General features: G+C 33.2%; 1 protein-coding gene across 1 annotated transcript in view; it reads right to left on the bottom strand.

The window, feature by feature from the left end:
• The window catches only part of LOC144968029 (cation-independent mannose-6-phosphate receptor-like), a 48618-nt gene that overhangs the window by 7948 nt on the left and 27765 nt on the right, over window positions 1–12905 (bottom strand). The window contains exons 23-35 of the mRNA XM_078905980.1: window positions 12626–12843; window positions 11716–11782; window positions 10971–11121; window positions 9473–9620; window positions 8650–8778; window positions 8045–8307; window positions 6271–6495; window positions 5240–5389; window positions 4423–4590; window positions 3447–3666; window positions 1905–1984; window positions 989–1146; window positions 392–528 (exon numbers count right to left, since the gene is read on the bottom strand). Of these exons, the coding sequence (XP_078762106.1) occupies window positions 392–528; window positions 989–1146; window positions 1905–1984; window positions 3447–3666; window positions 4423–4590; window positions 5240–5389; window positions 6271–6495; window positions 8045–8307; window positions 8650–8778; window positions 9473–9620; window positions 10971–11121; window positions 11716–11782; window positions 12626–12843 (2114 nt within the window). The remainder of the gene's footprint in view (window positions 1–391; window positions 529–988; window positions 1147–1904; window positions 1985–3446; window positions 3667–4422; window positions 4591–5239; window positions 5390–6270; window positions 6496–8044; window positions 8308–8649; window positions 8779–9472; window positions 9621–10970; window positions 11122–11715; window positions 11783–12625; window positions 12844–12905) is intronic.

Raw genomic sequence — 12905 nt, 5'->3', positions numbered from 1 at the left:
TTAAAAAGAAAAACGAAAAACATAATAACTGAAGGGTTTCTTGACCTCCCCTCCCCCCCCCCCCCCCCCCCCCCCCCCCAATTAGAAAAAAATGGTATCCCAAAAGATGACAGCAGAAGTCTACAAAGCATACTGTCAAAAAAAAAGAAAAAAAACGAAGAAGGGGTAAAAAATTTGGAGACTTTAAAATTATCAAAACATTGAGAGTTTCATCGAAATTCAATTATTCATTTTAGCAAGAAGCTTTAATATTAATAGTATCTTTTTCTGTTCATGAAAAAGATTTTGAGCCCGAAACGGTCAGATAATGAATCTTATTCTGTGACTGATACTGTTTCATATATTTTCAATACTTTAGTAGGAATTAAAAATCAACTCAAATATTCCATACCTTTGATGACTTGGGTGTCCACCTCTCCCAACATGTAGACGTCTCCACCTGGAGTCTTCATGCAGACAGCAGCATTCTTGGGACAATTGGGAGATATGCTGGGGCCTTGTACTGGTTGGCAAAGGTTCATCCAGTAGCTGGTAGAGATGGGATGCATACAAGATTTTATAAAACATTAAAATGATTAATCATCTTTTTTTAAAGATCATGCACTGCAAGTTTTACCTTACTTTAAGGTTTATCTCCAAAAAAGACTAAGATTACCCAGTAAACAATATGGGTCCTGTTTCTTGCTCAAGGAATATATGAGATGCCAACGAAGGACTCAAACCCAGGCCTCCCTGAAAGTGCAAACACTTTACTTGTTCACTCCCCTACTACTAACTCATTTTTGTATTCAAATGTTTGCATGTCAGATATTCCTGTGATATTTAGTCTCATAACACTCAGTTGTACTTTATAGTGAAATTTTTTTTTTTGTATATGAATATTTATATAGCACAGTTCCACAGATTTACCATGGTCAATGCGGTTTACAATGATTCATTGTCCATTCCTTCCAGGTTAAAATTTAAAAAATATATCTTGACAACTTACACATTTTTGTTGGCATCTGTGTAGTTCCAGCTCCCAGAGTCCTGAGACAGGAAGTTAAAGTCAAACATAGTGCTCCCATCACCAACAGTGCATTCTTTCCTTTCCTCTGGACACACCAGGCTTGTCTCCCATAAAAACGAGGCATGGCAATTTCCAGACTGAAAGAGTGACGATGCCAAAAAAAAAAAATAATATCAAATGATTTGAAGTTTAGAAGAATAAGGGGTGATCTGATTCCACTTTACAACAAAATTGTAAATATATTAGATAACCTTGAATCATCAAAAAATGTTTAGATATATAATAGATAACTCTTCCAATCGTGGGAGGATCTTTAAAATTTATAAAAATGGATGCGCAACATCCACTAGACCCAATTCTTTTATGAATAGAGCTGTCAATGTTTGGAGCTGTCTACTTGCCAAAGCAAATGCTGCGTTTTCTGTTGGGTTTTTTAAATGGAATTGATAGCATTATTCTGAATAATATTTATGAATCTGATTGATATATAATAACATTTTGAATAAAATTGTATCCTTATGATTATATGTATATTTTTGATGAAGTAACAAAGGTCAATTGACTTATTTTAACACTCGATATTACGTTATGTTTATTTCATTTAACAGAGGTAAAGGTCCTTATTATCAAACATTTTAAAGTAAAAATTGTTTACAAGTATTTTCAAGTCTAAATAACTGAAAACAACAATCATGAACATATTTTAAACTTATAGCTACAAATCATAAAAGAATGCAATTTTGGACATTCTTATAAAATAAGAAAAGTATAGCATCTATTGTCACATCATTTCAGCGTTTCACAAAAATCATGGTTGATAAGATACAACATTATACTGTAAACCTTATTATTTTTATCATGATAATTAACTTTTTATAAATAATTGATGATTTACCTCCAAGAGTTTAGGCAATCCCATTCCTGCAGTCCTATCACATTTAAACATGATAGTTGATGATGCTTTCATGTTAGTGCCTGAAATAATCATTGTACGATGAAAACAATAATGAATCAAATTTTCGTTAGCTGTATCATGTCATAGAATTAGTTTTGTTTTTGTTCTTCTTAAATTTCCTCCAGATGAGGATTTTCTTTTCTTTCATGGCAGACATACAAAAGACAGAATTGGACAGAGAGAAAAAAAAATCTACCAAATGGGTAAATATATATAAATAAATAAATTGAAAAACAAAAACAAAAATAAGTGCAATTACATCATCACCTAGCAAACCAGAAATTTCTTCTGATTTCTGTAGTATTATTTACAAACAAAATAGAATTAGTAAAAGATACTAATTTAAATTAATCTTTCATTACAAGGGTTACATGCATTCAGATTATATGTACCATACTGCAGGGTTGCCAATTCAGGAAGCAAAAATTTACTGAACTTTTACGCAAAGACATAGACCAACCCCTTTCTGAGTGCTGAACTCCAGTAAATAGACATTATGAACTTACTTTTTCGGTTTAGCAGGTGATTTGAAAATATACTGAGGGTTTATAAATACTTAATTCTGCAAACATACAGAAAATTGGCAGCCTTGATACTGTCTTACAAGCTCAGGAGTACAGTGTTAAATAATAGACCTGTTAATGAGCTCTATAAAAATTGACTGAGACTGAAACTGAACCTCACTGAAACTCTTCGTATCGTATCAGAAAAATCCAAAGAATCGAAATGAATAGTAAACAGTAAGCTCACTTGAGCAAAACAATGGCAGAAAACTAATTTACGTGGGAATTAATTAGGCTACTTACAATTGTTTCTTATAATTAGGTACCCTATCAGTGAAGAAACGGTCAACCGGTTTGTTTACAATGTGAGGCAATCAAGATGTGCTTGTAGCAATCATATAACTTTGGATTTGAAGGTGTCTTCATAATGCACTTCCAGCTTTCGCATTAAACTATTTCATACTTTTGGGTTCCACCAAGTAAATGTGGTCAATTTTGGCTTAGACGAAACAGTGAAATTTATCGCTCGGCGGCTCAGTTAAAATTGGCTACCATTGGGATCACGACAGGTTTGGAAAGTGAAAAGATAATTTCACGATGGCTGTGTGAAAATACACTGGGATGTGTTCAGACACGGCAATTCTAAGAAGCGTCGCTTAGCCTTGGCAATATATCCATCGTAAATATAAACGGTCCTTGAGTTATGCGTAGCGCTGTGGAACATTCCTAATTACTTCATAGTCATTCGACTACGATTCATGAATTCTTTCTTTCTTCATTTCTTTCTTTCCTTTTTAAAAATATTTGAATTTGATGAATTGACTGATTTCAGTTAATTGACTGAGAATTTACAGGTCTATTAAATAAATAGATCATTTAAAAAACGTATTTATGTGAATCTGGAAAAAGACATGAGAATATGGCTTTAAAAAACTGTATAAATCAATTGAATATATAAATGAGTATAAGGTTTGAATACCAGCTTCAGTGCAAGAACGGCCTTCTGTGAATTTCAAATCGAGAGTGTAGTAGTTTTTGGTGGCTGTAGCTTTATCAAACCGGCCCAAAGATCCACTGTTGTCCCCAGCACCTGCCACACAAACCGATGCATCTGCACAGGAAGCCTCGCCTTTCTCACCCTTGTCCTCTAGGTGGCCACAGGGCTTGAGATAGAAACTACGACCTTGGTCAGCTTTCACCTGACAAATATATAAAACCAAAGAAAATCTAAATATGTGTGATCATTTTATTACATTATCAATTACCACCACCACCACCACCGTCATCATCATCATCATCATCATCATCACCACCACCACCACTACTACCACCATCATCATCATCATCATCATCATCATCATCATCATCATCATCATCATCATCATCATCAGCTGTGTTATCATTAAAAAAATGGAACACACTACATTTCTAATTGTGTTACAGAAAACTCTGATAACAAAAATATTCTAAAATCTGAAATATTAATTCATCAGGGTAAAAATATGGCCACAAACATATTATATAATTATTAGGATTTTTCGATGTCTTATAAAATATCCTTTGGCCGTTCCTTGTTTCAGGGTCATGTGATCTTAAATCCATTTGTATAAAAATAGATTATCATCATCATCATTATTACTCCTATAGATAGAACAAAGATGACGTCACTCAGGTCTTTGTTATTGTTTTTTACCATCTGCGTTTATGAGTAATTCTCACAAAACTTTTATCCAGACTATAAAAGTTCATGGTTACACAGAATTTAGTGAGTTGGTCCGTTATACTTCTGGAAGGCAATGTTGTGAGCTTCTTAGCCAAGTGCATACTATCTACAGTGTGTGCCTGAGTTTTTCTGATCTAATCCATCATGACTTTACAACAGTTCAATTGTTTTCTATTGTTTTGTTTTTTTAACTTACATTTTTCCCTAAAGCGCAGAAGAGCATTGTACTTACCATTATCTTGTTATTCAGTTGGGATAGATCAAACGTCGTGGCTGTATTCTTGTCATAGAATTTACAAGTGGTAGAAAACTCAGTAGCCCCTGTATCTTCACATGCTATTGGTGTGAACCACGTAAAGACATACTGACAATCGGATGTAACAGTGTCCAACTCAGGATCCTGAAAAGAAAATCAATTATTTTTTTTTTACATGAACACTACCTTTGAGGTTTTGGTGAAAGGCGCTATAGAAATTCGCTTATTATCATGATAACTATTATGATTATTATTATGATGATGATTATTATTATTATTATGATGATTATTATGATGATTATTATGATTATTATTATTATGATTATATTATTATTATTATTATTATTATTATTATTATTATTATTATTATTATTATTACAAAAAGCAAGCAATACAAGTAAAAAAAATAGTTTTCTGAGACCAAGAGGCTCATGAAGCCGGATTTTATTGAGTATCTGTTGCATACATCTGTTAATATGAAAAAACAGGATAAACTGTGTATTCTGGGAGGGGGAGGAAAGGAGTTGGAAGGGAAATTAAATCGATATAGCTTTGCAGGTGTTAATTCAAACTCTCTATGATCTTATATATTAGTCTTAATCTGAGCATAAAAATTAAATAGTTTGAGTTCTGTATTAGCCCTATGGCAATCAAGAGTGGGGAAAATCCCATCTATAAATATACATTAAAAGATAAACAATTTTATTTTTTAACTGAAGGTTAAGTTGGGTGGAGGAGGGGGGGGGGCGGTGAGAAATAATGACAAAATAAAAGAAAAAAAATGAGTTCTTACCAATCCATCGCCTTTGCGACACTTAAGGATGATTACAGAGGATATATTGACCGTTGGCTTGGAGGGACAAGGGTCACCATTATCATAAGTCAGTCTGACCTCATCTGTGACTTTATCGTAAACCATTCCCTTGTGGACACGACCGAGGCTCTGTTTTTTAAAAATAAATAGATAAATAAATAAATGAATATATAAAGATAAAAAAGAAAATTTAAAAATGAAAGAATAAATGAATAAACAAACTGGATTTGTTCACTCAAGTCATGCTGGCTTATTGTTTCAGTCAATATATTCTGTGTGAAGGGTGCGTCCCAAATTATTTTTTTTTTTAAATTACCACATCATTGTTTACTTTTCAATAATTTTATAACCAAACAAAAGTATAATCTATCATTATAATATTATTCGCGATAAACAGACTTGTTTCCACAAAAATAACAAATCTATGAATGATTTGTGACAATTAATAACTAAGCATAAAATGGACAAAGCTCCATAAAACAATAGATCTACAATTTAATCAAAGCATACTATCTAAGTATAATTTCTCAGGCTTTATGCTTTATGTTTTGAAGGGTTTTACGACACTTGCAATACATTTAAGTCATTTCATCACCAGTAAAAAAGGAAGAAAATGGGATAGTAAAAAAAAAAATCTAGATTTACAAAGCATACGAGAAAAAGTAAGACAAGGGGGAATGATTCAACTAGAGAACAGATGTATTTTCCCAGAGCACACTCTAAGGGTACTTAGCTTGAGGTAACCTATAAGTATAAGTCTCAACCAAACATAAGTAACAAGTCCCCTCTAAGAATAGTACATTCAAATGTTTACAAATCATGATATTCAAAACAACAACTATAACAGTAGATAACAGAGAATGATTTACAAGGAAAAAAAATATCATCTCTCAAAACAATAACTATGGATTTGACTGTTCCCCTCCCTTCTATGTTTCACAAAAAATAAGAAAGCATAATAACCACTTTAAATTATAGTTTTTAAAAAAAAGCAAAGAAAGCAAACTCACCAGTGGTTTCGAATCTATACCAGTCCGAACAAGGCATGTCCCGGATCCTGGAGGGCAAAGGGTGCCAAATACAGGGTTCAAAGGTCGGCAAAGGTTGAGATACATCATTCCTTGAATTCTATTATCTTCGGCTACATTAGACAGCACATTGTATTTGCCAGAGCGCCGCACCAAAGGAGAGAAATCTAGAACCTTGCCAGAGTCTTTTTTAACGGAACATTCAATCTGTAAAATCAAAAGACATTAGCAATAATCTTTTAACAGAACGGTAGTTAAAATCTTATATCATAAATCTTGCAAAAATCGAGACCAATGAGGTATTTTTACAAACTGCACTTTTACTCTAAAATAATTAGTCGTATACACGTGTTATTGTTAAGGTTGTGAGACACCATTGAGTATTGATGTCCTTTAAAGGCTGAAATTTACTTCTGAATGAAAAGAGCTGATCTAATTAAACGAAGAAATATAGTGATATGGTGTATTGTTGTAACTGAATTATTGCCCTTGATGGTTTTAGTCATTTTAGTCACAAACCCATCTCATCCAATAATGAATAATATATAAAATAATGAAGCACACTCAACACCTGAAACTGATGATAAGTAAACAAATAAACATCCCACTTATTTAGCACTACTTGATATGTGTCTCAAACCCACCATCTTATTAGGATGGAGGGTTGAGAATAGGACCAGCAACCTTACCTTGGAAAGAAAAAGCAAAGCAAATAAAAAAGAGACAGAATACGCTTCAACAGTCAAAACGTGACTTCCCTCGTAATGATGCATGGTAACTTAGTAACTGGCTCTAAACTATTGGAACAATGGCAGACGCCCTTATGAAATATTTCTCCGACGAGTATAAAAGCGTATCCAGAGGAAAAAAAAACAATATATATCTGATCATGTTTTGACTTTTACACATTCTGATCACAAGACATACGAAAAGTTCTAGCCAGCATGAAGAATAAAAAGTACAAATTTTCTTTGTTTAGAACCACGATGGCCGCCGTGTTTCTGGGCGACGTGACGTCAGACTATTGAATCCTATTGCAACAAAGCAGTACCACTCCAAAATGAGAGAGATCTTCCCTCTGGAGAGCATAGTATGTTGAAAGGCCTAAGCTATTGGGAAACAACTATGCTGACTCATCACAAAGGCAACCACAGGCACCCACAAAGTCGTTAAGCACCTATCCATGTTCAATACAATGCATTAAGTCCTTAACAAAGTAGTAAAGGTATCAATCCACATGGGATGTAGGATTAATATATGATTCTTTCATTTCTTTGTATTAATTAAACGAGTTATTTTTATCATGCCAAATAACACAACGAGCTTGCAAGTATGTCATTGCAAGATAAAAAATAATGAGTTTAATAACTAAAAAGAAATTAAAGAATACATTTATTCCACTCTCCAACGAAGATTCTTAGCTATTTCATGACCAATTATATGGTAGTAGTACTTCAATTCGCCATAATTTGTATTTTTCTCCATCTGCTTGAATGACAAATTCACCCAAAAAAGAAAAACGTTGGATTTGTATTCATGCGCTCCAAAATATTATTACCAATTAGCTGTCTTTAACTTTAACACCATATTTCACACCAGTAAAATGTGCAAAAATATTCTGCAATCGTTGAATAAAATTTTTATTCAGCACATTCAAATCATTCTTCAACTAAGAAATGATAGGGTTTTCCAATAAGAGGGGTGGAATAATTCAAGTTTGATAACTCAGACTGTCTTGTTTCAATTTCGTCCTCACCTGTGTCTCACAAGCAAAATCAGTATGCCAATCAAAATAGTATTCACAATTGTCCGATTTATCCACATAGACGGGCACCCCTTTTCCAGAACCAGGGGAGCATACAAAGTTGATGAACGTAGAGTGATGAGCGCCACCAGAACCACAGGCATCACCACCCACATATTCTAGGACCAAAACGCCATCTCTGTATTTCAAGTTGTCGTTGGATTTCCCAGCACTGGTGCCTGTTTTGCTGTCAATTACATTTGTGCGACACGATCCTGTTAATTGAAAAAAAGGAAGATGGCAATTAGAGCAAATCGAATATTTGTGTACAAATTATTTTGATTATCACTTTCAAATTGGATCAATAAAATGGTAACCACTTTATAGAGTTACATCAGATTAAATAAAATTGGCATTACCAATAGTAAATTGTCACTATAAAAATTATAAAATGGTAAAATAATATTTTTTTTTTAATGGGGAGATAACTGAGTTAAATTTGACGAAAAAATAGTCTTTAAAAGGGGAGATAACTGAGATAAAATTTGACCATAAATTTCTTTTTAAAAATTACGTTGATTTAAAAAAAAAAATGGGATAGCCACAATTTCCTGTACCGGTTCCATCAGGACAGTCTTTCTTGTTCCCCAAGGAGTCACAAACATTCAGCTCAAACATGTGTCCTTCTCTGTCAAAAGTCTTGTAACCATGTGGTTCTTTGAGGCTACTCAAATCAAATTCATATCCTGAAAAAAAAAGAAGGAAAAAAAAACCCCATAAAATTAACATAAAACATAAAAATCAGCACAACAACAACAACAATAATAATAATAATGATAATAATAATAATATAATAATAATAATAATAATAAATAATAATAATAATAATAATATAATAATAATAATAAATAATAATAAATAATCATAATAGCAATATATAGACATTAAAATAACTATTGAAATCAAAATACATCAATCAAAAAGTGTCCTGTAAAATAATTCAGTCTTTAAATGTTCCTTAAATGATAAAACCCTAAGAGCAGATTTTGTTCTAAAACTAAAAGAGTTCTACAGGCGTGGAGCTGTACAATTCAAAGCTTTTTTGGTGAAAACCACTGATATAATGTATAGCTAGATCAGACCGGACTACTACGACTAAAAATTTGTAGAATTATGAAATTTTGGCTCCATTTTCAGAACTTCAAGAGCATTTCTAAGTCATAAAACTTATTAAAAATGAAAGTTGATGCCAGACTACATAATTTTGAGGATTTTGAAACGTTATTTAATCATTGTGTGAGGGTAAATTGTTGAGTCTTTAAGTTAAAGATAGCGACTACAATTTATATCTCCTAAAAAAATCACGATTTAAAAAATTTTCAAGTAGGCAGGTTTGAGCTAGATTCGTTTAATCTAAAATAAATATGTAAACCCACAAACCTGTTTGTGGATTTTTGACTTTGCAATCTCCTTGCTTTGCTGATGAATCAGTGGGACCTTCTTTGGCCAGCGGGCAAGCAACACTAGAAGTCCAAAGGAAACTATCGGTGCAACCATTTGACTGGAAGTGACTGCTAGGGGTACCAAGCTGGGTGAATTGAAAGAATAACGAGTTGAAAACCCATGCCTATGGGTAAATAATAAGAATCCCCCCACCCCTCCCTCCGCTGAAGTATTTGCTGCTGGGCTTGCTATGTGTCACTTTGAGTTAAAGGCCTTTTTCATAAAAGTGTGTGCATGGATGGTAATTTTGTAAGGCTCATGCCCTGTACACCAATGCACTTGTGCACACCTAAAGATGGACTCAGATGCTCTTACGCTAATTCATGGGAAGAATATCAATGATTTGAAAATGTATTTCTCATAAAAGCACATACGCTCATATATATATATATACAGCACAATTACTTTAAACCGAAATTTTGGGGACCTTCTAAACCATTTCGGTTTAAAGACATTTTGGTTTAAAGCAAGTTCCTGTTTTGCGATGTTTTTCAAGGGGAGTAAATATTTAAGGAGTTTGCTCATTTAATTGTATCATGGGTTTTCCCTTAAATTGAGTTGCTGAATAAATGCCGTCTTCGTAACCATTTTAAAAATTGCCAGTCACCCGTTGTCTTCCTTTTCCAGTCTGAGCGATTGTGGTGTTGGCCAAGCCCAAGTGCAGTGACTGAAGTGTTTGCCGACCCCCCACCCTCACCCCCATCCCACTCTTCGATCTCATCTTATACTTACGCTCTTTGTTTAATATCGCCAGGCATTATTATGTGTGGCCACTTTCCCGAATTTTTAAAGGAAAATAGAGAGAGAAAAGGGGAAGGTGCTCTCAAGTTGTTTCGGTTTAAAGAAAGTCCTACTTAGAAGTATTTCGGTTCATTGTAAGAATTAGTACAAAGATAATGAAGAGACCAGTACAATCTATTAAATTCTTTGCGGTTTAAGGTATTTTTCGGTTTAGCTTCTTTCAGTTTAAGTAATTTTACTGTATATATATATATATATATATATATATATATATATATATATATAGAGAGAGAGAGAGAGAGAGAGAGAGAGAGAGAGAGAGAGAGAGAGAGAGAGAGAGGAGAGAGAGAGAGAGAGAGAGGTAGAGAGAGAGAGAGAGAGAGAGGGAGAGAGAGAGAGAGGAGAGAGAGAGAGAGAGAGAGAGAGAAGAGAGAGAAAGAAGAGAGAGAGAGAGAGAGAGAGAGAGAGAGAGAGAGAGAGAGAGAGAGAGAGAAGAGAAGACTGAGAAAGGAGAAGAGAGAAAGAGAGGAGAGAGGGGGAGGGGGGAGGGGGAGAGAGAGAGAGAGAGAGAGAGAGAGAGAGAGAGAGAGAGAGAGAGAGAGAGAGAGAGAGAGAGAGAGAGGGGGGGAGAGAGATTAATATAAACATATATATTTTTTAACAATTCAAAGAAAGTTGAAATAGGCATATTTACCGCATCACTTTCTTGGTCACAGGTAAATAAGACTTTGGTTGACCTGTGCGTCGTTCCATCAGCACAAAAATCGCCATTGGAATACTCAAGGGTAAGGATTTCCTTTTCATAAGAGAAAGATGCAGTGGCTGCGTTTCCCATGTTGTGATATCTATTCCATAAAAAAAGAGAGAGAGAGAGAGAGAGAGAGAGAGAGAGAGAGAGAGAGAGAGAGAGAGAGAGAGAGAGAGAGAGAGAGAATGAAAATTAATAATGATGATAATAATTTTTATATTATAATAATAATAATAATAATAATAATAATAATAATAATAATAATAATAATAATAATAATAATAATAATAATAATAATAATAATGATAATGATAATAATAATAATAATAATAATAATAATAATAATAATAATAATAATAATAATAATAATAATAATAATAATAATAATAATAATAATAATAATAATAAAATGTTTTGTTTCATCTTACTCCTGCTTTGGAGGGAGAGACAAAAAATGTGATATTTAAATTAAATCTTTCATGTAAAAAAAAATAAAAAAGAGCCAATCCAATACAAATTGCAATCCGATAAAATCATGATACAGTGAACATGGTCTGACTTATAACTTCCACAAACATGATGTGCAATCCCATTGTACAGTTTTGCTTCTTAATAAATCCTTAAATTATTCTGATGTTTTCAAAAGTTAAAAAAATTTTTTTCACAGAAAGAATGAATCCTATCATCTTACTTTTTTGAGTCGTCTGTTGCATCCAAGTCAATCTCACAGGCAGCTGAGCTATAGGGACACGTTTGACCTGAAATATAATAATCAAATTGTTCTCAGTCGTTCAATAAAAGTTAAAACCAAAGCAAAGATTTTCAAAATTTTGCTGAAGGATCTGGTCCTTGGTATGATACACATCAAATCCTAACTTATTCAAGTGATGGGATTCAACATTTAATTTATACGATTCTAAAAAGGAATAAATTGGACCCAAAAATTAAAGTATCTATTGACATTCATATTTATACTTATTCATATGTAAGTCATTTTACAAAGGCTTAAAGCACCTTTTCTTCCAAACCTTACCCTTCTATTCACATTTTCTTTTAATTCAATCTTCATTATCACATCTATATTGAAGCACTATACAAATGTTCATCCAAAAATTAAAAGCAAATAAATCGTGAAATCCATCTTTTGAAATAGTGTACTTATAATAAATTACATTCCTGTATCTGGATACTATGTTTTCATGAGTAAATTTCTTGTCTTCAAAAATTCTCTTATTTGGGTAATATAAATGTTGCTGCTCGAAGCTCGAAGAAATAAATAACAATATGAAATTGAATGTAAGCTTCAATTTAATATACAAAAACAGATAAAATGGACTTTTGGGTTTCCCCTTTATCAACAAAACAGGATGAATGAAACACTACAGACGAATGGGATAATGTGGTAGTGTTTCATTCATCCTGTTTTGTTGGTGAAGGGGAAACCCAAAACGTCCATCTTATCTGTTTTTGTATATTAAATGGAAGCTTACATTCAATTTCACATTGTTATTTATTATTTTCCCATGCCCCAGCTTTGAAATTTCAGCAAAAGCAGTGCAATATTCATCATCAGCATCATCATATCAAGTCAATCACAATACCTTTCTTGTAGACTAAGGACCTGCACACATTCAGGATGTACATTTTGTTGGAGGTGTTGTAGAGCATCTCAAAGTTGGTGTTCACTTGGGACAGGCGCGATAAGTCGAACACATCATTGCCATGTTCAAATGTGCAGTCGATGACCTCGTGGGGTGGACATGCATGACTTGTTCGCCATTCAAACATGTACGTACAGTCTGATGTTTCTTCTATGTACCTAATAGTGTGAATTCAAAATAAATCTAAGAATTATACTCTTTTCACTTATATAGTTAAAAA

This window comes from Berghia stephanieae, chromosome 3 (genome assembly GCF_034508935.2).
Source record: "Berghia stephanieae isolate SIO BIC M18660-M18661 chromosome 3, UCSD_Bste_1.3, whole genome shotgun sequence".
NCBI classification, from domain to species: Eukaryota; Metazoa; Mollusca; class Gastropoda; order Nudibranchia; family Aeolidiidae; genus Berghia; species Berghia stephanieae.
This window is presented reverse-complemented; position numbering and strand designations above follow the sequence as displayed.